The sequence below is a fragment of the Strigops habroptila genome, chromosome 11 (assembly GCF_004027225.2).
Source record: "Strigops habroptila isolate Jane chromosome 11, bStrHab1.2.pri, whole genome shotgun sequence".
Classification (NCBI taxonomy): domain Eukaryota; kingdom Metazoa; phylum Chordata; class Aves; order Psittaciformes; family Psittacidae; genus Strigops; species Strigops habroptila.
Window position 1 is genome coordinate 1,993,704 of NC_046360.1, and position 25,496 is coordinate 2,019,199.

The 25,496-nt window shown below is 43.0% G+C and overlaps 1 protein-coding gene across 2 annotated transcripts in view; it reads left to right on the plus strand.

Moving 5' to 3' along the window:
• Positions 1-25,063, plus strand: part of NAA25 (N-alpha-acetyltransferase 25, NatB auxiliary subunit) — a 30,658-nt gene extending 5,595 nt beyond the window's left edge. Inside the window, exons 4-24 of one of the 2 annotated variants that reach the window (XM_030500692.1) lie at positions 339-457; positions 2,327-2,401; positions 3,226-3,333; positions 3,770-3,848; positions 4,373-4,484; positions 5,287-5,376; positions 5,726-5,895; positions 6,662-6,774; positions 9,019-9,226; positions 9,826-9,912; positions 10,947-11,127; positions 11,738-11,837; positions 16,165-16,316; positions 16,611-16,736; positions 17,040-17,283; positions 17,507-17,630; positions 17,989-18,054; positions 18,549-18,646; positions 18,851-18,961; positions 19,377-19,523; positions 21,839-25,063. In XM_030500692.1, the coding sequence (XP_030356552.1) occupies positions 339-457; positions 2,327-2,401; positions 3,226-3,333; positions 3,770-3,848; positions 4,373-4,484; positions 5,287-5,376; positions 5,726-5,895; positions 6,662-6,774; positions 9,019-9,226; positions 9,826-9,912; positions 10,947-11,127; positions 11,738-11,837; positions 16,165-16,316; positions 16,611-16,736; positions 17,040-17,283; positions 17,507-17,630; positions 17,989-18,054; positions 18,549-18,646; positions 18,851-18,961; positions 19,377-19,523; positions 21,839-21,961 (2,633 nt within the window). In that variant the 3' untranslated portion in view covers positions 21,962-25,063. The remainder of the gene's footprint in view (positions 1-338; positions 458-2,326; positions 2,402-3,225; positions 3,334-3,769; positions 3,849-4,372; positions 4,485-5,286; positions 5,377-5,725; positions 5,896-6,661; positions 6,775-9,018; positions 9,227-9,825; positions 9,913-10,946; positions 11,128-11,737; positions 11,838-16,164; positions 16,317-16,610; positions 16,737-17,039; positions 17,284-17,506; positions 17,631-17,988; positions 18,055-18,548; positions 18,647-18,850; positions 18,962-19,376; positions 19,524-21,838) is intronic. The other variant, XM_030500693.1, reaches the window with a different exon arrangement.
• Positions 25,064-25,496: the final 433 nt, after the last annotated feature.

A 25,496-nucleotide genomic window follows, 5' to 3' on the forward strand; every position in this document is an offset into this window, starting at 1 on the left:
AATTCACGTGGAGCAGTCGTTCTGCCAGGAGCAGCGATCTTAATTCAGTTTAATGCTCCAAAATAGATTCACTTCCGTAAGAAAAAGACTGAAGTGCTTCTGAGCAGTTTTAGTTGTTGCTGTTAACTCTGAGGTTGGTTTGTTTGGGTTTTTTGTAAGTACTTTCCTCTTTTGCCTGATGTTTGTAGTGTTTAGGGTCTTGGGAGGGAGAACCATTTCTGTGGTTGATGAGTGTAATTAAATTACAGTTCAGAGTATCACTGATGTTATCTTTAGGTAGTTATGCTTTAAAGTTACTCCCAAATTTGTCTTAACTCAAGCATCTGGGTTTGGTTTAGCGGAACTGGTAACTAAACTTTATGAGGCAGCTGTAAAGAAGGTTCCCAACAGTGAAGAGTATCACTCCCATCTCTTCATGGCCTACGCCAGGGTTGGTGAATACAAGAAGATGCAACAGGTACGATCAACAGTTTGTGTTCTGGTCATTTTAAGGTATCTTTTTCTGTATATGTTACTGTTAATCACAAGGCACGTTCCAGAAAGCTCAGCTGGGTTAATGCAGAGTTTAGGCTGCTGTTTTTTACAGAAGGGCTTAAAAGACCATTATTTGAGGGGTGAGTTATCTGAAGACTGATGCTTTCTTTTCCTTACGTGGGTTAGGACAAAAGCTGTGCCTTTTGTGTGCATAGTCTGATGGAATACGTTGGTTATTTTGGGAGGGTTTTATCAGTCTGTCAGTGGTTACATATGAGCAGTGTATTATACGGGAATTCTGGAGCAGATAGAAAAAGATGTAGCCAGATCTTCTGATCCATGTTTCAGACTTGATTTACTCCTTAGTTTTACGTTTGCGAAGAGTAATCTTACTCACGCTCTTATCTCTGTAGTCTAACATCTAACTAGGCTTGTATGGGTTGTAATTCAGTGAAGGCAAATTAAAAAGCACTTCCTTTAAGTACATCTCAGTTGGCAGAACAGTGTCATGCTGGTTAGTTTTGTTTTTATCCCTTTCAAATTAGGTGCCTGGAGAATGCCTGTAAATGGAAGATTGTTTTCAAAGCGTGTGTGCTCACTCTTCTGTATAAAAAAGCACAGAGAGACGAGTAAATAAACCCTAAACTCCTTCTCTCCTTCTCATTCCCACTGTGTTAAGGTGACTTGAATTTTTGTGCAAATAACTAAAGGAATATATTGAGCAGAAGTGTTATCCTCCATTGAAGCCCAGCTTGCATGCTGTTTGAGTTCAAGCTGTAGATGGGGGCTAAGTTATTAATGTTCATGAAATGACAAGCCTCCTAACACAATCCAAACTTCAGAGACATAACTGTGTTAATTGTACTCATGTCTACCACCACGAGTGGCAAAAATGCCAGTCTTACACAGATAAATAACAATAGTTAACATTTATATGACCTTTTGTATGTTTAAAATGTCCTGTAAACATGTATCTAGTTAAGTTATCCAGACATTGTCAGAGTAGGATGTTCCAGACTGGCCTGTGCATTCAACCAAAGGACTCAGAGATGCGAAGAGTGTGTGCATGCTGAAGACACTGATTGGAGAGTGAAGATAAGCCTCAGTGTGCTGGGTTCTGGGGTATTTCAGCTGAAAAGACTGGAAAATGCAGTCTGTAGTCAGGAGATTGGCACAAAGTCCATCTGTGTTAGTGTTTTATATGTAGTTTCTTAAGCTTAATACAGATTTTGTATGGGTAAAAGTGTTGCCCCTCATTATATACAGGCACTGGACATCTGTGAGAGAAATGTGTGAATACCTATGTATTAGGCTAGAAAATCTTGAATTCTTTGGCTCTGCTTTGGTACAGCCAAGCTTTCAGCTCAGCCTTTGATCATACGGGTGACCTCCTGTTTCAGGTATCTGAGTATGTGTATGTATGACATGTTGAGGGGCAGTTGCTTACATGAGGGAGGTGTGTGGTTTGCTGTGCCTTCTAGCACTGAGTGAACATTCTAGTGCAAATCAGCACCGGAAATATCCCCTTCCTAAAGAGTTAGTTTTCTGCTTCCTCATGTAGATACCACTTCTAATTAAAGCTGGCATCTGTTTAGGCACTCATGTGTGCACATGCTCATTGCTGTTCCTTGTCAGACCTACACAAAATACTTTGAAACATTTGCACCTTCAGTTTTCTTCTTCAGCAAAGTGTGTTAGGATGGAAGGGCTCCCAGGTTGATCAAAGTCCTCCCATCTGGTTGCTAGTTCTGTGTTGTCTCTTGCCGTCATTGCTGCTTAACTTGTGTTTGTCATGAGAGCTTGTAAAAAGTCGTGTTTCAGGAATGATGAAACTTTGCCTTATATTTTTCAGGCTGGAATGGCACTTTATAAGATTGTACCCAAAAATCCTTACTATTTTTGGTCTGTGATGAGCCTGATCATGCAGGTGTGTACAGAGCTGCAAATGAGTTGACTTTTGCTGCAGGTGCAAATATAGAAATGTTCTGAGTGAAAATATTAGGGATTATTTTAAGTAAAATGTGTGGTTGAAGGGTTTCTGTATGATGCTGGGATTAGGGCTGAGGTCTCCTCAAGCAGCACTATTGATGTGGTCCAAAATGAATGCTGTAGTGTTTCTATAATGCAACATAACTGGTCTGCCTTAGCACATTTATGTAACTTGAATTATCCTCTCTCTGGACTGTCTTTAGTTAGCTCATGAATAGAAGCTCAAATATCTGCAGCTCCTGAGTCAGAACTGTTCCTCTCCAAGTAGGTTACAAAGGCTCTAGGAGGAAATAAATGAGAGCTCTGGGCTTAGCATCTCTTTAAGACTGCAGAAAGTCTGCAGGAATAGACAGCAGATTGGCTGTGCTGCTGCTGGTGAGAGCAGATTTGGGCACTGATCAGACAACCCAGCAGCATTGGCCAGACACAAAATAAGCATGGGGGCATTAAGCACCTTCTTTAAAACACTGTGCACTGGAAAACAGAGCTGTGTTCTTGCTGCATGTTATCTGCCATGGGCATTGTGTGCCTGGATGCATAAGTCTGGACAGTGTAATTAAGAGTAAGGTATTCTAGTTTTAGTGCTGCCTTTTCACAGAGCATCTGCGCAGGGCAGATGGCAGCTCTGAGAGTGTGGGGTTGGGAGGGGGGAATTGTAGCACCTGGGTGGGTTTTTTCCCTCTTTTAATGTGGGGAAAAAAAGCAGTGGTGGGACAACACATGAAGCTGATGAGCTGGTGCAATAACTCTTCTCTTCTTCAGTCTATTTCAGCCCAGGATGAAAACCTCTCAAAGACGATGTTTTTGCCACTAGCCGAGAGAATGGTGGAGAAAATGGTGAAGGAGGATAAGATTGAAGCTGAGGCTGAAGTAAGGCTTGCAGATACTTTCAGCTTGATTTGAACATTACCGAGGGAATGCACTGTTAAAGGAAGTTGATTATTTTAACAGTTTTCCAAGATAATTATCAGTAGTGTTCTGGCAGTAAATGTGAATGTAATGGGACAGAAAGAGCAGAGGGTTGAGAGGGATTTGGAATCGTGGCCAAGGAAATATTTTGGCACTTGATTTGACTGATGAAGTACTTGATTTTTGCTCCCTGGGAGGCCCCAAGAGAAACTTCAAGACTGAGAATGGAAAAAAGACCTAAATTCCTGAATGCTCCACCCTCTGGGATGCTAAAGATAGCTTTGCAGGCCTGGCTATCTCCTCTTCTAATGACAGTAACACAAGCCCTTTTATTTCTTGGCACACCTGGGTCTTGTTTTACTAGCAAATTTCATTGCAGTCTAATCTTTCTTTTAAGGTCGAGCTGTACTACATGATTCTGGAACGTCTGGAGAAGTATAAGGAAGCCTTAGATGTTGTGAGAGGAAAACTAGGAGGTAACTTATTCTGTCTGTTAATCGTCAGAGTTGTGTGGAGAGCACAGTGAGTTCTCCTTTGCTTCAGACTTGTTCACTGCCCAAAAAAAGTAAAAAGCTGTAAGAAGCCTGACTCTTGGCACCAGTTTCAAACATTGATGCAAACTCTGGAGGTGTTCTTGTGCAAGCTGGATTTACCCACCTGCTTATGGTATTTAAGTGTTCTTTGCTGATGAGCATAGCAGCAGTGTGCTTAGCAGTAGTAAATTGATAGCGTATTAGTTTGTAGCTGCCATCTTCCAAAGAGGTTACTAATACCTTATATTTTTGAGGGTTTTCTGGTGATTTAAATGTGCTTGCAGTTTTAAGGAATTGGGATATGAAGGCTTCCATAGGAAATCTGTCCTTTCTATCCTTTGAGGGCCTCTCTTCTCTTACACTTCCTGATTTGCATCCTGGGCTATATATAATAAGAAGCTTTCTGCAGAAAGTAGAGAAGGAAATGCATTGATGAAATAAAACTTGCCCTTCTGTTTTTAATGTAGAGAAGCTGACAAGTGAGCTCCAAAGCCGCGAGAACAAGTGTATGGCAATGTACAAGAAGCTGTGTAGGTGGCCAGAGTGCAACGCGCTGTCGAGAAGGCTGCTGCTGAAAAAGTGAGATTATATTTCTACTCCAAAAAAATGGAAGAAAAATTCCTGCCTGGCTGCGAATTGCCTTGTTTAGTGGGTTTGTAAATGGTGGTTAAAATAGGAGAACATCAGAGGATCTCAAAGCATTTCCAAATGTTTGCCCAAGGAAAAGGGTGGAAGGAGGGAATGTTAAAGGACGTGGTGACAGGGAGGGTCAGTTGCTTCTTTTTGAAGGCTGACTTTAGCAACACATTCATGCGATCAAATTGTGTTTCCCTCCTTGTTTCTAAAGGCTGTGCTGCTTGTCCAGCTCTAACTTCCATGGTGGGAGAGGAGGAGAACTGCATTTACATTTCTCTCACTTGGCCAGACTTCGTACTGGGAAATGCTTTGAGCAGATGCATCAGGAGGGAGCATACTGATATGAATGAATCTGTCTCTTGGAACTGTCAAGAGAGATTTGTTGTTTGCTTTTTGTATTTAGCTGTGAGTTAAACACAGAAGAGAAATTTTCGCCTTAGCATTTTAGGGGGATATTAATGAGCTCTGATTGGAATATGAATGTTAAGAGGAGAGTTTGTAGCTTGCCTCAATTCTGTATTGAAATTGTTTCCTTTAATACGCTTCAAGAAATTCAGGATGATGATGGCATTCATAAGATGTGAGACCTTTTTGAGGAGAAGTGATTCTTATTAGGGATGTTTTTTCTATATTATGAATACGTGCAATTCCTTAAATCCAGCTTTTGCAAGGAATGCAGTGTTAGAAGTGAGTTACTGTTTTGGCAATTCCCTAAACTTTGTCCTGTGCCTGATTTTTGTTTCAGCTCAGATGATTGGCAGTTTTATATAACTTACTTTGATTCAGTGTTTCAACTCATTGATGAATCCTGGACACCTCCACCAGAAGAAGAGCAGTAAGTTGACAGTTTTACTCTGGATTTGGTTTTCCTTTGTGCTGCAGCGAATTGTTTCCATTCATATATTCAGCACCGCACTGTCCGTGTCTTTTGGGTAACTTCTTGACATCAGACCCCAAATGATGTGTCCTCCCTATTCTATTTTGGAGGCTGGCAATCGTTTATTGGAAACCACTGTTTAAATAGTGGTTTGTACTTTATAGAACTCTTCCACTTTGTACGTTTCATGGTGATTGAGTTAGAGAATCCATCATGCCAGACTTCCTTACGAGTGCCCTGGAAGTGTGCTGAGCACGTGTTATCAATGAGAAAAATCAGAGAACCTTTTGTCTCTTTACTTGCACAGCTCTTTGGAAGGAGAGGTACACTATTCTATAGAGCAAGCTGTGAAATTTATAGAAGAGAGGATAACAGAAGAATCTAAGAGCTCTCGGCCGCTTCGGGGACCATATTTAGCTAAACTGGAGCTGATCAGACGTTTGCGATACAGAGGTTGTAATGATGAGTATAAACTAGGTAAGAGCTACTAACTGGGTGATGAATTAATCTTCTGGAGAGAGAACACAAACTTGGAACAAGCTCTTTGCTGAATGACTGAGTTAAATACAATTTCTGGTATAAAAATGTATCTGCTGTTGTTTGTGTGTAAAGAGGTTTGAAGGCATTAGAAGATGAGCCTTGAAGAAAAGCAGATAGTTCCAGACTGCTCCAGAGCTTGTACAAGCAAGCAGGGGAGCTTTCAAAAGGACCCATGGGATCCAGGAGCACACAGTCACTGATGTGGCAATGAAAAGCTCGTTCCTGGTGCACGGCTTTTGTAGAAAGCCCTGCTGTCACGCTGTGATCTCGGGGTGGTTTTTCAGTTCAGCTCTTTGGCAGTAGTACCAGGGTTTGCTTTTTGAAAACCTGCATTTCAAAATCACATTTAGGGAATTGGTGAAGGAGAGAATGTGATTAGAGCAACATCTGTGCTACTTACTACTTCCTTTTGTATTTCCATCCAGCAAGAAGTTGCTGTTAGATAAGCAGAAGCCTGTTATGCTGAGCTCTTATCTGCCAGAGTAGCTTGAATGAAGCTCTTGGGGTTTGTTTTTCATGTGTCCTTGGTTACCAAAGACATTGAGCCTCTCAAAATCTGCAGTAGTGCAGCTCTCCGTTATCTAATCACTATGTACCCTCAAAGAGGAGGGGAAAGGCATTAACAGAGATTTCTCATGTTCAGTGATGTTACAGATTCAGCTTTTAACAGAACATATTAACAGATGAACTGGCCTTTTCCTAGGTGATCCAGAAGAACTAATGTTCCAATACTTCAAAAAATTTGGGGACAAACCCTGCTGTTTTACTGATCTCAAAGTATTTGTGGATCTCCTCCCATCCAGCCAATACACAAAGGTAAGGAAAGATAAAGACGTGGTGGCAGGAACTGCAGTGCTTGTTTGCACTGTGGTCCCTTTATCTTAAAATACGTGTGGTTCATATTCAAAGACCTGAAACATCAATTTTTTTACCTTCTGTTTGAGACTCAGAGAACTCTTTGCAGTGCAGAAAATACAATGAACATCTGAATGCACTGAGCAATTTCATTCAGAGGAGTTTTACTGGAGACTAAAAGCTGAGTTTGATCCTGCAGAGCCTCAGACCTAATGTCAGATTCATTTGGCTTTGTTATTACCATTTGAAGGTGTCAGGGTGTTTTGGGATGGTCTTGATTGGATTCTCATATCTTGTAATGGAAAGCTCTCTAGGAATTGTAGTTCAGTTGATGAGCTGCCTGATAAACTCATTTTAAATGAGTAATCTCTCATCACTTTTGCTTATAGATCACAGCTTAAAGAGTGGAGTAATGTAACACTACAGAAAGCCCACCCTGTTCATCCGTTTGTGGTTCTCTTTGCTGTATACTGCAACTTGTTTTACAGAGACATCCTCCTCATTCCCTTCCCATCCATCACTTGTTTTTCCCATTAAAGTTACATGTTTAATGGGAAAAATCTGCTCCCTCATCAGTGCAGGTGGGGTCTCACAGAGATGTTTTGGCTCTGCTGCAGTGCTAAAGAGTGGACACGTTGATCCTGGTCAAAGGGTGACCCAGAGACCTGTGGCAGCTTTTCCAGAAGCTCTCTCTCCAACCAGCTCTCTTTCAGTTAAAGACTCTTTGTGCAGAGTCATGAGCAGCTCATTGAGTGACTTCAGCAGTTGGGAATCCTGTCACTCACCCCATTGTTTTTTGAAGCCATTATGTAAAATTATCAGAGCTGGGGAGGGCTGGACACAGAATCCTGGATCAGCCAGAGGTGGCTGATAAAATGGAAATGAAATGTAGATAATGGTGGCGTTTATCTTAGTTTATTAGAATACTTTTTGATTGCTAGTGCAGGCTCTTCCCACAGCCTCCCTGCTAGTGAGAATGGTGGCCCCTGTATGTATGGGTTGCTGCTGATGTTTTATATTGAAAGGTGTGGTTTTATCCCGCTGGCAAGAGATGTGGTCAGAAGGATCTTCCAGAACTTGTACTTCTGGAAATGGTGATACCATTGCAAGGTAGCCCTGAAATAATGGGTTTAATCCTAATTTTCCAAGAAACAAATCCTAAACCTGGAGGAGGGAAGGAAACGATACTTAATAGTCGAGGCTACAGTTTTGTCACAGTGCTCCTGAAACCATGACTTTGAATAAATGTTCTAAAATCTTCCAGTTGGCCTTAAACCTGCTGCCGATTTAGTGAATGTGTCATATTGTGTCATACCGAGAATGTGGGGATCTTGCAGGGCTGCTAGACACACCAGATAGTCCAGAAATAATCATTACAACATCAATCTTGACTTTCTAGAGGCATAAATCGGAGCATGCAGCCCAGTGATTCGGTTGACCTTGTTCAGCTTGGCAAAATCTCAAAATGAGAAGATTTGTCAGCACAATCTGCATCAGAGTCTATGGGAAAACAGGAATTTGTTGCATGGTGCCTGGTGTTCCTCCTGTCTGGTTGTCATGCTCTTTTCCTCAGGCATCCATTTAATGCCATTCTTGTGTTTCAGTAAAGCTGAATTCATTGGCTCAGTTTGAAGTTTGTAAACACTGTTGGATTTTAGGGCAATGTCCAGCCCTGGCTGTGTGGTGTGAGAACTCTGCTGCCTCCCATTAACATTGTAAAGAAGTAGAGGATGCTTTTCCTACAACTGAATTCAAAACAGAAGTCACTGAATCAAAGCTGACCTCACTGGGGCCAGCGCATGACTTCAGAGCTGAGAGAAAATGTAGCAGCTCATAGAAACCCACCATTCCCTGGAAGTGTGCTGGGAAGCCTTTCAGTAACTCATTAATTTAATTGCATATGTTATTACTGCAAGTGTTAACAGGTGCTTGAACTCCCTCATGTGTCAGTGGATTGGAAAGTTGCCTGGGATTTATTTTTTCCCCTCCATCTGTTTGATGAAATGCCCTAAAAGCTACTGAATGCAATCAGAACTGTGTGCTCAGCACCTTTCAAATGATATCTAAATAAAAAGCACTGAAGCCAGCTCTTTAACCATGATTTCAGTGTGATGTCAGGGTTGATGCTGACAGTTCCACCTTGATTTGGGGGAGGAAGTGATGCCCAGCTGCCCTGCAGACTTACCAGCAGTGTTTCTCTTCCAGTTCATCAGCCAATTGCTGGCAGTAATCCCTCTATCAGCAGCCGCAGAGGGTGAACTCGCGCTGCCCGGCGACATCAAAGCCCTGCAGCAGCACTTGTGTGTGGTGCAGCTCTCCAGGTTGCTCGGTATCTATCACGCCATGGAGAAGAAGCAGAAGCTGAGCGTGGTGCGGGAGCTGATGCTGAGATACCGCCACGGACTGGAGTTTGGTGAGGAGAAGCTTGAGGCTGATGGTGCGGTTCACTGCAGCTTTTCGTGAGCAGAGGTTCAGGGCTTTTTCATGGGGATGGTGCAGCACAAATGCTGATGGCACCCATCATGCTGCTAGATAGTACTTTCCTTTCTCCTGTGCCATCATACCCTTGAGCCAACCCGAATTCTCTTTTTCCTTTAATTTCTTTTACTTTTCAGTCATGTATCTTAAAGATAAATGAGACATTCCTGGGTAGTTCAGGTGGAACATTTGTATCTGTGTAAAACTGCCTGTGCCTTTAAGCAAAGCCAGGCTTAACTGTTGGTGCACACAGGACAAATACACCCCCAAGGACATTAGTTGGTAAATCTTGCAGTTGTAGGAGTGTCTTTTCTTCTTCCAGCAGACGTCAACATGTGAAGTGGCCCAAAGTCCACTCATGATGAACAAATGCATTGTGTGTATACAGTTGTGTTAAGTTTTTAAGGCAGCTCTGGATTTTATAAGCTAAGCTGTTATTATCTGCCAGGTAGCTCTGTCATTTGGTAACACTGTGTGAGAAGCAGCTGACAGCACTGTCAGTAATTCAAGGGTAACTTTCTTCTTTCTTTTTAGGGAAGTCTTGTTTGAAAACTGAATTGCAGTTCTCAGACTATTACTGCCTGCTTGCAGTTCACCTGCTGCTTGACCTGTGGCTGGAAGGTACGTTCCTAAAAGGGTGTCTTGCTTAATCCCAGCCTGGATGGCTGTGACAGGGAGGCTGTGTCCCTGTGGCCACTCTGTATCTGGCAGGGCTTGTTCAGGCCTGTAGCTCTCTGGGTTTTTTCCTCAATATGAGGTATTTCAGGAGTCCCTCTGTTAGGTTGGTGTTTGATCTGAATCTCACTGACCTCTAAAGGGATGTAATTACTCAGATTAATTCATATAAGCCCTGGCAGAGCTTTGCCGATGACTCCTGCAGCTCAGTGCTGGCTGTCTTCAGAAGCTTGTTCCAAGTTTCCCATGTAGGGAATGTTTTGTCTGCCTTTGCACAACTTATGCTGACAGCTCCTTTCTGGAATCAGAGGTGTTTGGAGAGCATTTCTTTCCCTCCCTGACGTACTTTCTCTTTTGGATCCCTTCTTGCTTCTAGACCTCCTGCTGGGACCTGTTGCCCTGTGTTGAGTATTCCTGTACTCCACATCTACTCTGTCTGCTAGTCTCCCAGTCCCACAGAGTCAGTCTCCAGTCGTGGCTGTCCATGGGCACTGTTTGTATTCCCCATCCTTCAGGGTAGTTGTCATTTATGCCTTTGTCTTTCCTGAGGAAGATTTAGTCTTTAAGCTGAGTAAATCCATGGTCAGGTTCCTGGCAGGCCACCAGTGGAGTGCTGAATTCCTGGCTGTGTTCTGCTCTCTTGCATGATGGTTGGGAACGCTCTGGATGTATAAGCTAGAAATCCTGAATAGTCCAGGACTCCTAAGGGAAGGTCACTTCTGCAGTGTGTGAGGGCTGTGCTCTGTGCAGATGTGAGCTAGATATTCCCTGTGAAACTATTCTTCCACCTTTCCTTCGGAGAGCAGCTGTGGTGCTGGAGTGGGTGTTGTGTTCAAGGGCAGCAGCGTGGCTGATGAATGCCATCTGCATGTTTAAAAGCATTATGAGAGGTGTGTAACATAAGGAAGCTTCAATGCCAAAGTGAATTGTGCTCTGTTCAGTGCCTCTCTTGATCACTCCTGTTTTGTCTTTGTCACCAGGTGAAGAGACAGCTGTGTGGCAGTGCCTGACCCTTTTAGAAGAAGGGTTATCTCATAGTCCTTCTAATGCTCAGTTTAAATTGCTGCTCATTCGAATCTACTGCAGGCTTGGTGCATTTGAACCCGTTGCAGAGCTCTATTCCAGCCTCGATGCGAAGCACATACAGCACGACACCATCGGGTGGGTAGTATATACTGAGAATAATTGGTGGTGGTGACCCTCCAGTAACCACTCCTGAGATCTGCAGTTTCCTTTGCTCCCAAAAGTTAGCACGTTATCACGTTTTCATACAGTGTCCTGTAAAAGCGTGTTGGAATTTTGAGAGACACATCTACTGTATATGCTGCCCTTCTTGTGGAGGATCTTCCCTGTGTGGTTTTGATGTGGTTTGGGTTTTCAGAGTATTAACTAGGGGGAATATGGAAGAAGTTTGTGAAATGTCTATCTCAATGCCAGTCATAGCTTGGTGTTCCAGTTTGTGTTACTGCTCAGCAAAGCTTGGGAGTGCTAGTGAAAACAAACACACCAAATGGCCTTGCCTTGGTTAGTGTGTGGTGGGTATCTAAGTCAAGCTCTTGCACATTTAAGGTGGGTGGAGGAACTCTGAACCCCCACATACTGCTTTTAAAAGCCTGAATTTTAACATGAGTGTTAATATCTCTGTTAAATCTCCAGACTCTGCATTAAAGCTGGGCTCTGCTGCAGATCTCAGTGCAGAGCTGTGTTTGAAGTTCAGGTTTCCCCAGGGTTGTGTGTGCTGGTGTTTGACTCGTGCTGTGTTGTGTTGCAGCTACCTTCTGACGCGCTATGCAGAGTCACTGGGCCACTACGCTGCTGCATCCCAATCCTGCAATTTTGCACTCAGGTTTTTCCACTCCAACCAGAAAGATGTAAGTTGAAAGAAACCTCTGTGTCCTTTAACAGAGCAGTGTGTCAAGATGCCTTACAGAAGCCTAATGTAAGGGCTTACAGAAATCTAGAGGTTGATATCATGATAACAAAGAGGAATTATACGTGCAACTTTGTAGTAAAGGTTGCCTAAACCTGTGTTTCTCGTTACAAGGATTTGTAACTTACTGTTACATGGAGCTTTGCTTCAGCTTTCTATTTATAAAAGCCAGTTTTAATGCTCCTTAAAAAAACAACAGGTCTGATTACTTTTAAATGAATAGATTGTGATTTTTTTGCAGTAATTGAAGTGAAATGTCATGTGGCAAATAAGTCCTGGTGTCGTAACTTATAGCACTTTGGAAAGGCATACAGCAGCCGGGGGTGGTGGGTGAAGGTGGTGGTGGCGTACGTATGAATCCGTTATGTTCCACTCACTGAAGCTGCATGTTCTAGTGGTGGCTGTCCTGGGCACACAGGGATGCTGGGGAATGCACATCACTTTTAGAAGGCAGGGAAAGCAGAAGGAATAAGGTGGGAGGATTTCAGAGGGGGAAAACAGTCTGGAAGTCTCAGCTTCCCTGAAGGCAGAGCAGAGCCCATGACTAACTGCATTATTTTGAAGTGACAGGATTGAATTGCAAAACTTGGTCTTGAGCTAGTGGGAACTGTGTGTTTTATTCAGTTCATCCCTAAAAGTGATGTGAATGAAAAGAAAGTTGTCTTGAACGAGAATCTTAGCGCTGGAATGGAGGAGATAGAGAGTGGAGAGTAGCTGAATTCCTCCAAAGAGATGGGGTGCTTCCTAAAATGCACTCTCTGCCCTGGGCATCTCACATGCTTCAGCTTGCTGATTAGTGACTGTACTTGTCAATAATCTTACTTGGGAAGTACACTCTGATGTACATCCTGATCCATTCATGGGGAAAGTGTCAATTCTGTTTCAGAATTCCTGTGGAATCCATGAAAAACGGGCGAGGTACGAGAACAGTGGAACATGTTTTTGGAGACGTGGTAGAAATTAACTGGGCAAATAGGAACAGAAATACTCCAGAAACATGGCAGGGAAGTACATGCATGTCAGACAATCTCCCTAAAATTTACAAGGCAGTCCCATTCCAGGAAGTGGGACTAGATCCTGTATATTTCTATTTTACAGTTTGAAAACTATTGAGAGGTAGGAGAAAAATTTTTCTTTACTTTGTAAGAACCAAAGGTGCAATGCAGTTGTGACTGTGCCAGTCAGCCACAGGCTAAATTGCTTCCAAAGGTTCTGCAGCCATACAACTTGCTTTCCCATTATCCCAGCAATAGACAGAAACACAGGACTTGTCTGTACTGAACAGTAGAGATGCTAAGGATGCTGACACAGTAATCCCTCAGGAAAAGTACCCTTGCTCTCTTGGCAGCCCAGATTATTCCTGTGTACAAGATACCAGTTGCCATTTGTCTGTGCCTGGAAGGCAGATGCTGTTACCTGTGTCTGACAGATTCTACTATAGGGAGCAGGATGCACAGAGGAGCACGTGGATTGTACAATGGGAGCTTGCTCTTGTCTGCATCCCTCATTTGCTCATTGTTTAAGCACTAATTCTACTTGCTAAGAGTCTTTGGATTCCTGGGTGCAATGTTTTGTGCTGGAGTGGAGCCCTGGATCCCCGCAGCTTTCTCCTACGTGTCTGTTGTTGGTAGTAGCGGCTTTATTTTTGTTGGGTTTTCTTTTTACCCCCCTTTTTTAAAAGTCGTTTGGTGGATGTTAATGAAAAGCATACCTGGAACCGACTGTCAGAATGCAATGCGTGACTGCTGGGTGCCACATGGAAGAAGTGGAACCGCAAAACTGTTGGATGCGATTTGTCTGCTTGGGAACACTGCAGCGTAAAGCATCAAGAAATCCTCTTTCCCTGGAAAACAAGCTGAAGTAACATCAGGTGTGTGGTTACCTTGGAAGAAGGGTATTCTCTTTGGCATGAATGATGGTGCTCAGAGCAGAGAAGAGCTGGCTGTTCCCATTAGCTCAACATCTGCGCACGGATGAAGACAGCCACGTTCCAAGTGCTGTTGCCAGGAAGTTGCTTCTCGACTTGTGTTCTAGAAATACCTCACTACTACACCTTGAAAGGTTGAAGTTGCAAAGTGGTGCAATCAGCAATCATGCTGCAAGATAAGGATGTGACTGTGGAACACACACATCATGACTCGTCTTGGAGACAGAGAGCATTGCAACCAAAGGACCAGGAGCTGTTTCTGATCGTGGGTAGCCAAATCTCTTGTGTGTTCTGGACACTTCCAGTGGTTATCACCTTAAGATCATTTTAATTGGGAAATGCATTAAAATCTGTACTAATTGGCAAATAGCAAGTGTCCTTTAAACGCACTGTAAGGTACAAATTGTGGGAGGTGAAGGCTCAGTTCAGGGTACTGTTCACCAAGGATGGTGGCATGACAAGAGTGGAGATGAAAAAAGGGGTTCCTTCCCATAAAACATATCCCAGGTATCACCAGATCAGAATCTACTACCAGTTTCTGTGCTGCTGTGGTTCTACTGGGGTTGCCCCTTCGTACTGAGGGTCCTGATACCAGCTTCCCATTTGAGTCCCATAATGGCATCTAACTGCAGTGTTAAAGGAAGACTATCCTTCAGAAGTCACCTTTTTACATCACTTGAGATACTGCCTGCTCCTCTTGAGGCTGATGTTGGAGATAGCTGAAATGTCTGCTGCAGCACAGAGAACGTGTCCTGCAGCACGCTGTGCGTGGGACTCTGCCTAGAACAGGAAGTGTGGGGTATAAACCAAGTGCTCTGGCATAAAAATACAGCTACTGATTCAGACTGTTTGCTTTGGAGAAATCAGTTTTCCTTCTGACTTGCTGAACTTCACAGCCTGAAGTGAATCCTGTTTAAGAGTGGGTCCCATGAGTAACAGCCATCTAGGATGCTGTGCAGGCCTGACATAGTATTTCTGCTCTGGGAGAGGATGCCAAGGACAGGGAGGAGAGAGAAGGCAGTATTGCTATATTTAGCCAAAACTAAAAAGGCAACTTTCTCTTTCTCGAGATAGTCCTCCTTTAACTATGCAGAATCACAAGTAATCTCTCTAATTTTCTTGTGTCCGTCCGTCTTTAATTTCTCCAGATACTGCAGGCACACAGAGCACCAACGTGTCCCATGGGGATTTAAAAACCACGTGGATGCAGTTGACTTAGCACCCATAGCGCAGCCCGCAGCCTGACAATGAACTCTGCAAGGCTGTTTATCACAGGGTACGTTGCTGACTATTTGGCATATTTTTTTCATACAGTGCAAATGACCAAATTTCTTAGGGGAAATAAAAAGATAGAGTGACCTAAAGGCCGTTCCTGATTTTGGAGGGAAGGAAGAAGGTGGCTTTCATCTGTGAGTGCTAGCTTCTAGTCTGTCAGAGCCTTCCAGACAGGTTGAGTCTGTTAGTACCATATAAAGTTGAGTTAAGCAGAGGCCTTTTTGGTGCCTCTCAGCTGTAGTGCATTTCATAGTGGTGTTCAGAAGGAAATATTTGACTTGCCAGAATTTCTCAGTTGTGGAGTAATTCTGATGTAAAAAATGCAGCCATCTGTCTTGACTGGGAGCATGAATGGTTCACTCTATCTCTACAGAGCGAAAGTTTCATTAAAACCTAGTGCTTGTCTGCTTCACATCACTGGGCTGATGTGAAACATTAGCTGTGTGCCTTGTGTTGCTGCAGTTCATCAGAGAGGAAGCAAACTGTCCCACGGACCCTGACAGTTTCCTTTGGTGTTTAGGTTGTGTTGTAATGTGTACACGCTGCATGATGTTACCTTGTGATGCTGTACTGAAAAATCTAATAAAAAAGAGAAACAAAAAACCAAATGTGTGAGTAATTCTTTTTAATCTATGTTGTGGTAACACGTGATGCACATCCAAGTCAGTGCTAGAAAATATGGGGTGTATTTATTTTGCCTGGAAGTACTTCTCACAATAAAAGAATGATTTAATCATTTGAATAATGCAGAGAGAGAGAGGAAAAAAGCCTTCCAAAATAATCTCTCCCCTCTAAATATTTTTCAGTCTGAGTGGTGACAGCAATGTGATGTGTCTTAGTGCTGGTTTGGCTGTTAAATCACCTGCCTGGTGGAGCATTCGGATGTTCTCAAATTAAAGTAGCAAAACTGCTGGGGTGATTTGGACAAGCAAAAGTGCCAGATTGTGTACCCCTGGGGTCATGACAGCCACAGAAATGCAATTTCTTGGCAGTGGCCTTGTTGAACTCTGGTTGTTCTGAATGTATGGAAGTCACTAATAGAGGGACAATGTGTGTTTTCTTCCAGACCTCAGAATATATCATTCAAGCCTACAAGTACGGTGCGTTTGAGAAGATCCCGGAGTTCATTGCGTTTCGAAACAGGCTGAACTCTTCCCTTCACTTCGCGCAAGTTCGCACAGAGCGGATGCTCTTGGACCTCTTACTTGAAGCAAACATGTAAGTGCAGCACCTTGAACCTGGAAAAACTGGGAGATTTGTGCCTAGGCAGATCACTGGCCAAGTGGGACCTGGTGAGTTGCACTTGCAGCTCAAGGGGCAGAAACCTGTGAGATAGGTCTCTCTGCTTCTGCTCTGCTCTCCTCTTTGGTGTCCTTGCCAGTGTCATGTACATGTAACACTTCTGACATCAGAAGAGTTGAGCAGTGGAGAGGATGTGCTCTGTTAGTGAGCTGTGTTTTCTGTTTCCAGTGATCAAATGTTAAATCTCATGTTGCTTGTTCTTACGTGCAGATCAACCAGTTTAGAAGAAAGTATAAAGTCCATGAGTCTGAGCCCAGAGGAGGATGACATTCCTTGGAAAGATTTGCGTGACAACAGGGACCTGACAGTCCTGTTTAACTGGGATCCAAAAGACAGGTGAGTAGAAACACCTTCAACTCTAGTCACACCTTTTCCTTACATGTGGCAAAGAAAATCCTTCGAGGGCAGCTGCTGTATTTGAATGTTCCCTGGGCTGGCTACCTGCACACTTACCAAGCATCACTCATCACTTCCAGCAGTGCTGCCTTTTGACATATTAATACAGTCTTCTGAATTTCTGACCACTCCTTCCTCCTCATATAAATTAGATAACTTTGGGTAGGCTTTTGTGCCTGAGTGAAGCTTGCTACTTTGCACAATTGAAGCATTTGCCTGAAAACATTTGGTGCCTTTCTCTAGGGACATTTCTGAAGAACATAGGAAACTCTCACTGGAGGAAGAAACCATGTGGTTGCGAATCCGGTCTTTAACTTTAAGGCTAGTAAGCGGACTCCCAACTCTTAGTCACACTATTCAACCAAAGAACTCTGAAAAGACTGCAGAGAACGGCGTCTCATCCAAGATTGATACAATCCGATCCCTGCTCCAGCAGCTGGAAGCGGCAGTGGATTCAGGGAAGAAGTTTCTAGAACAAAAAATTCAGGTACCCGTTAAGGAAAAAGCTATCCCCACATATTAAGTGAACGTGAATGCAAGCAGAGAAACTGAATGCATCTTGTAACGTCCAGCAGGCTGCAGAATGCACTTAACTGACCCTGAGTTTGTAGTGTATGAATCTGACTGAGAGATGTGCCAGAGACAAAACACTGTGTTCTGGATAAGGAAAAGCTGCAACACCTTTATCTTTTTCTTTGCTTCTTGCCTAGTATCCTGTCCTTGGCCCTCCTCCTACCCGAATGGCTGGCTTCTTCAGTAATGGCAGCTGTCAGTGCCAGACTAGCTTGTTTTATCTTGTTAGTGATATTTATGAACTAGATACCAATGGCTTAGGTAAGTGTTCGAGGGGCAGGGGCTGAACCAGATTGTTATGATGTGTGGTGGGAGGGAGCGAGACGTGTCTCTGTTTAGTTTGAACACTGCCAGGCGCTGGATGATGTGGACCCAGACTGTTAATTTTTGGCCTGACACTAAGTTGCCTGGGAGATGATGCCTTAATTTAATGTTTATGCAAGTCTTCATTTTTGTACAGTACATGTTGATGTAATACTGGATCCTCTTTGCAAGCAGTTGCATTTGCTTTTGACTGCTAACACTAAACTGTATTTATATATATAAATGCCTCTTGATTTTCTGAAAGCAGAAAACACAGAACTGTAGTTTATAACTTTCTTTTTCTTCTTTTCCCCAGAAGATTCAGCAGAAATCCAGGAGAGGATAGGGAATAGTTTCAAGTCTTTAGTAGAACGACTGACAGGTAAATGGTAACTCAAGAATAAACGCTGGTAGCTAAGGTGGTGCTTTGTGGTGCTTTGAGGACGTGCTGCTGAGTGTGCTGCAGTTATGTTATGGAGTGTGTGTTGGTGCAGCTGCAGACCCGTTTGAATGATATTTGAGAACAAGGCTGAGAATCCCCTTGGCTTGTCTGGTCACCAAGCTGTTGCATGCCACAGAATGTTGTTATGTCCTGTCATTTTGCTTACCCTGCAGCCTAGGCTTAGCAGCTGATGTCCCCCTGGTACTTGGTCCAGGTGTGCTAATGGTGTGGAGATGCTGTTTGTAATGAAATATAATTCAGAGGAAACTTGAGAGCTGGACCTTCCTGAGAGGCTTTGGCCAAATTTAGCACTAACTGCTTAGTGATCAGTCCTCTGACAGCTTTGCACACTACACTGAGATACCTTCTGTACAGAAAACAAGCACTCAAGATGATCTCTGTCTTGAATATTGCTTTTCTTTTTTCCTTTTCAGACTTGTTCAATAAATGTAAAGGTGATTTGATTGAAGTCAGAGATGGCACCTTGAAAACCCATCCAAGCCTGTTAGAAAACCTGGTCTTCTTTGTTGAGGTATTTTTTGCTTTGGAAACTAGACATTTCGGGCTACTTTAGGGTAGAAATGTTGGGACTAAAACACAGTGGAATTCCTTTGACCTCAGTCACTCATGAAAGCAGAGGGGTTTGTTGCATGTTCTCACTACTGAGTCCCACCAGTAGGAACATTAAAACGAGTTTGTAAATGCAGCATGTAACATATCTGTACCTTTATTCCAGACGATCTCCATCGCCCTGTGGGTATCGAGTTACTGTGACAGTGTCCTCCGACCTTTTAAATCCAACCTGCAGAAAAAGAAGAAGAAAAAAAAAGAAAGCAGTTTAGCCATGGTAGAGCCCATCTTCCTTCCTGTTCTCCCCCGCCCCAATCCAGTGGCATATTTATATTGAAAAATAAAATCAGGATAGATAACATGTTAATAAAGTGTTTTCTGTAAACTTTGCCTTGTAGAGGCTGCTGAGAGACATTACTCAGTACTTGTTTTTGAAACTCCTTTTCTCTTTTAAATGGTGATGTGCCACATCTCTGATGTCAGATGCTTTTTAATAGGAAGCAGAGTTTAGAGCATCAGAGGCCTTCCTGCCTTGAATGCAGCACAGTGAACTTGTCTGGGTGGGTGGGTTATAGCTTAGCACTGGGGGGAAGGAGCAGAATGATAGGCTTTACAAAGCGAGTTGTTATATTGAATCATCATCTGAATAGGCTTTCATATGTGTTTATAAATATGTGTGTTTGTTTTTATAGCCACCTGTATTTACACATTTCCTGGATTACGTTACTGAGCTACAGACGTTAACTTCCAATGTAATAGATCACATCAAAGGGCTTGAAATCATTCTGACTGCACTAAAACTTGAAGAGCTGTCCCTCAAGGACACTCTGCTTTTACAGGTAAGAGCTTGTGGTGGTGTTTGTGTGGGACTGATAAACAACCTGTTTGTACACACTTATAGGATGACTTTGTTGAAAGCTGCTTTTCACCAAAATGATTTACTGGAAGGAAGAAAAAAGAGGAAAATGAACAAAAAAACCTGTTATGATTGAATGAATTGCTCTTAACCAGAGGTTAGGGGCCAGACTGCTAGAAAGCTTAGATTTAGAGTGCTGAGTTAGGGTTTGTTTTCATGGTGACACAGTGACTTTGCCCCATCTGATCAGTTTCAGCTCACTGCACAAAACAATCTCAGAAAACAAGATCTAAACACCAGGATTCCAAAATCCATTCATTTTGTGTGGTATGTTAGTGAAGAAGCACTTAAAGTTTTAACATTATTTTGTTGTCTGGGATATGAGTTATTCTGTTATCTGTGTTTTAGCAGAATGGATGCAAATAACATATTTCAGGAAGCATTTGAGATTCACCTACTGCTGCTTAGTCACCTCCCTGGAAACAATTTCTTGATCTTTATGGAAAAACAGCAGCTCCTCCCCTGCCCGTAGCTATATAGGGAAAAGCAAAGGCAGAAGTGATAGGTGCTACACATGACAAACCTCATGCTGCATTTAGATGTGTGAAGCATGAGGAAGCTTGGGAGTTTTTAAGCCAGGGTGGTCAGATAACTTGTCTATCACATTTAACTCCTAATGATACTGCCATAAAGGGATCTTGTAACAGTTTGATGTTTACCATGAATGTATTTACTTAAAACAGTGGTTGAGATCCTAAAACTATCTTTGAAATAATGACACAGTCCAGCTACAAAGCCTCAAAGTGATGGAAAGCATAGAATTGGGATTTCCTTGATGGTGCTCTTGAAATGCAGGTGGGGGATAAAAGGTGCAACATAGCACAGTGGTGGAATAGGCATCATCTGATACGTGAGGGAGTGAGGAGTCATTGCTCCTTCCCAAAGCAGGATTGAAGATTCCAGGAGAAAGGATTGAGAGGGGAATTGTTTCCTCACCAGTTTTGGTTTGGGGGGTGGGAGAGACTGGGAGGGAGCACAAATTCAGTCAGGAATCAACACTTAAGGCAAAACGAGGTCTCCAGTATATTTATCTAAAATGGGAAATTTGGCCTACAGGGCATTGGTGTTTGGGTTTGTCTAGAGGGGAGATCTGGAGGCTTTTGAATTGGGAAGGATTTAAATGCTCACCCATCTGTTTCAGAGCTGCACATCTGCTCACTGAACCTGCGTTAGCCAGCTGGTGTCTTTTTGACTTGAATTGGCCTGTTTATTTCATAGCATAGGATTTAAAATGTCCCTTGTTGCTGTATGAGACTGATGTAGAAGTATCTCAAATATATAGATATAAAAATATATATATACACATATAAAAGAAACTGCAAAAACTGATAGAAAGCAAGGAAATCCCTTACTGTATTTAATGCAAATATGAATAAAAACTAAGTAGAATGTTTTCTTAATACCATCAAAGAATCTTCACTTTAAAGTCAAGATTCACTTTAAAGATAAGACACTTTAATCATGTAGCTGTGTAATTTTCCTGGTTCCTCTCTGACACAGCAAATTCCTCTTCTTCCCTTTGATTGGCGTCACGTTACTGCACAGGCAGATGTGGAAGAAGTGACTGTTAGCACATGGATTTGAGCAGAAGCATCTGGGGGAGCCTGCAGCTTCTCCTGTGTTTGCTCAGAACATTTGCTGTCCTGGTAAATCCTGATGAACACAGTCTGTATAGCTCTGCTCAGGCTTGGAGCTGGCTTTGCAGCTCTGTGTGTCTAGAGCTAAAAGGTGCTTTTGAAGAAGTCCTCGTGTTCAGGTATTAGGATAAATGGTGGTGATGCTGGTGATGGGCCACTTGACCCCTGCCACTGGTATTAGGTTTTCTCACATGGGATTGGTTTACTTGGGTGGCACCTCCCAGGTGTTATCTGTGTCTGCAAAAGGCATCCTGGTATCAAGTCACCCCTCCACGGAACAGCACTTATGGTGGTTGTATGCTTTGGCACCAGGATTTGCTTTCTCTGTATGTATCAGCCACAAATATTTTGCACGAGGATGTTTCCAGCAGTTAGGAAGCACTGTTGATGTGTTACCAGCCCTGTCTGGGCAACACCAGTATCTGCAGAATTGCTGCTGCTGAGCTGGTGCTGCTGCTTCTGTGCTGATGACATTCCCTGTGTAAACTTACACTGTGGGCTTCATGAATTTCTTATCAGTGCTTGAGATGGTGCGGGAAAGGTAAAGGGAGGATTTAAACAGTTGCTGTGGGGTGAATGATTTCTCTTTTGCATTTTGCAGGAAGAAAAAAAGTTTACAAAGACTGTGCAAGGGAAGGTGCAGAGCAGTTACCATCACTCAGTTCAGGAAATTGGAGAGCTGCTGAAAAAGAGACTCGATACCATTAAAAAACTAAAGATTTGAGAACTGCATCCTTGACAGACTCCACAGGGGAGTGACACCAGAGTCCCAGACAGAAGCAACATCCAATATACCATCACTTTAATCCAGAACTTCCTCATAATGCATGAAGGACTTAAAAAATCATAAACCAATTTTTTTAGGTATTACAGATGTATTGAGCTGATTTAAATTATTGTACATAAATGAGAAGCAGGGACCCTTATCGGGGTTTGACCACTTTTTATACATGTTCATAAGCATATTGCAACAGGAGAAAATTCACTTTCTTCCCTTCCAATCTCTAGAAACAACTGGAGATGGTCTTTAGAAGCAGCAATAGAATCCAGTGTAAAGCATATATCTCAAAGGAGTTGTATTTTCATCACCATACAGTGTTTATAATTTTTGTATGGTCTTTGCCTTAGAAATGCAGAAGTTGTAGATGCATTCGGCCGCCTCCAGTGAAATGAGCCTGTTTTGGAGCTATTCTGTCCTCAAGCCACCAGGTCCTACTGAATGAATTCAGTGTGGTGGTCCCACAGGGAGAGGTGGAGCTGTGCTGGAGGAACACCCTCGATGTACAGCCAGCCAGCAAGGGTGGGAGTGAGCCGGGCCTGGTGGCAGGCAGGTTCCTCTAAGGAGAGAGCTGCCGGAGAGGAGGGGTGGCGGTGGTGGTGTGTACATGGGTTGTTTTCATGTTTGGAGTAACTGCAAACCTGCTGAGGAGCAAACCTGGCCACTAAGCTTGAGAGAGAGACAGATGTGAATTGGTGTTTCAGCAAAAAAGACAAAACCAGAGACCTTGTATATAATGGCTGCAGTGAAGTCTGACGCTGTGGCCTGGTTCCATGTCAGTTCAATGTCAAGGCAATCATCATGACTTTTACAAAGTGTATTTAGATTACTGAAACTTTAAGACGTAAATATTTTAATAGCAATTGAATTGGGTTTAAGTTGGCAGAGGTAACTTTTGCTTCCGCTGTGGTATGAGGCTGAGAATACTTTCTGTAACTGTTTTGCTTGCTTTTTGCAGTTGATCTTTGATGATTTGAGTACTCGCTCATTAGGTGTTCTGTTAGACAGTGCAGTCGCATCATCTGCTCCCACTGCATCTGCATTTCTGCCCGGGGTTTTCTTCATTTTAAAGGAGTAATGCAGCCTAAATTGTAGGCAAAAAAAGAGGTTATGTGAACCCGCAATACAGGGACAGGTCAGACTTTACAGATTCCTCATTTCTGTTTTAAAGCGGCTAGTATCTGAAGTCTATATTTAAAGTTTTAAGAGCTGACAATCCTGCCTTTGTCATCTCTCTGAGTATGTTTTATTAGTGATGTTAGAATGCTGAGGAGAGTATTTTTTTAAAATAAATCCCCTGTATAAAAAGAAAAAAAAAAAAATACTAATTTGACAGAGCTGCTCTTGCTGGGTTTAGTTTTGCTTTGCCCCATCCTGAAAGGGAAAGAAGAATGTCTGCAGGCTGTCAGAATTGTAATGGATGTCCTGATGGTTTAACTGCAATGTCTGGTAAGTGCTCTGGGCTGGAGGAATACCAAAATGTGTTAAGTCTGTTTTATAGTAATACTTTTCCTTGGGGAGAAGGAAAAGAAAAGAGAACCAAGTGAACTCTTACATGTTGTATAGAAATACCTTTTTTTGAAAGAAAGAAGAGTGTGCTTCTTAAATTAAAGCAAGACTGATGACTGAAGTTGATGCTTTCAGATGTGTAGGGTAAGTGAAAACAGTCCCATTGCTGAGCTGATGCAGTTCAGAGAGAAGCACTGAGCCAGAAATCCATCCTCTGCCCCTTCTTCCAGGGTGCTGATGGTGTCCCCTTCCCTCCCTCTCCCATGGCAGTGCTTCAAGATACCAGCATTGAATGCAAAGTGGACTTAGCACCCTCATCCAGAGGACTGGGTCATGCTGGAGTTTCCTTCCACTGCTGCTACAACAGGTTGAACTCAACCAGTCGTACCAATAAGCAATGGTGAAAATAAGTGTGAGGTTAATATAACCAGGCTTTTAAAACCCTGCCATGTGCCTGAAAGCAGAACTTGCTTTTAAAAAAGGGTTTCTGCATCAGCTCCCTTAAAAGCAGAATTGAAACTGCTGGAAGGGGGCACGTGTGTCATCTGAAGCAGAGGCTGAGAGGAGATGGATCCACGGCTGGCTCTTGCTTCCTGTGGCACAGTTCAGCCAGCCTCGTGCCAGCTCAGGGGCAGTACTCACTGTCTCACAGTGTTGGCTGCTGCCCCGTTCCCAGTTCCAGCTACTGGCAAACAACCAGCTTGTCAAATACAGGTTTTTGATTACGTGGTGTTTTATAAACCCAGATGCCATCTCTTTACAAGCTGTAGTTTCTTTATAGGAGGAAATGGTGTACAATAATGACTATGTACTGACCGACTGGGGCTTGGTTGAGGGAGAATTTCTCTCCCCCTATATATTGTGTACAGTTAAATATATTATATATTTCTTACAAAAGAGCATTTCCCCTCCAGAATATGTCCCACAGGGACAGGATAAGAAATTGAAGCTGTAACCCATTGCTGCTGCTCCCCCTTTTCCACTCTTGGGACTTTGTTTTTGTTTGTTTCCGGGTTTATTTTTTTGGGGGCGAGGTGATAAATTGAAACCATACCTAGAAGAAGCTACCAAGACTACTGTTTACAGACTGACAAGTACTGCTTTTATACTACTGGGATCATGAGCCACGATCCTTTTACAGATTTCCTCAACTGCTTAAAATCAGCGTCTAATGTAGATAAAGGTCAGAAGTCTCCTGCTCTGCTTTGTCTACACACAGGACAAACCCTACAATGCCTGTTTGTGTTGCCCATCATTTTTGTACTTTTTAACTGTTCAAAAACTGCATTTATATTTTGCAATCATTGATAATCGTGACTTTATTTTAACTGCTAGTAACCTTAGAGAGTTTTTGTTGTTGTTGTTGTTGTATCTGCAGCCTTACCTGACCTTTCTCTTCCTGGATTATTCATTGTTAATTTATGACTGTAGGAGATACGTTTGCCTCAGCCTTCTACGGACTTAAGTGACACAACTGCAACTGATCTGCTTTAAACTGGATGGGTTTATAATTTATATAAAAGTCAGTTTCGTTACAAATCAGTATTACTGCCTCTTTCATTTTCCTGTCTGGATGTTGTGGAAGTGACTGAAGTGCTTGCCTATGCTGTGTAGCTTTGTGCTGAAGCCAGGTAATCCTGGCAAGCAGAAACTCAAGTTGCCGACAAAGAGGGAGGAAAGAAAGAGGCGAAAATGCTTGTTGCCTTTCACCTGTGGCCTGGCTGCAGAATGATGGTTGCAGAGGCTGGAGCTTGGGTGTGTCCTTCAACGTTATCACCTTCAACCTGTGATTCACCGTGCTCCTCGGGCTTTCTGCAGTGCTTGCTTGCACTTCAGCCTGGCAAGGTAAGGGGTGGCGGTGCAAGAGAGATCTCTAATAGCACGATAAAACGGGCTTGAGAAGGCTGTGGCCATGCCATGCAGCGGCCACCCTGCCTGCCCCGCTGCTGTGTATCAATACAGACACCCGCGC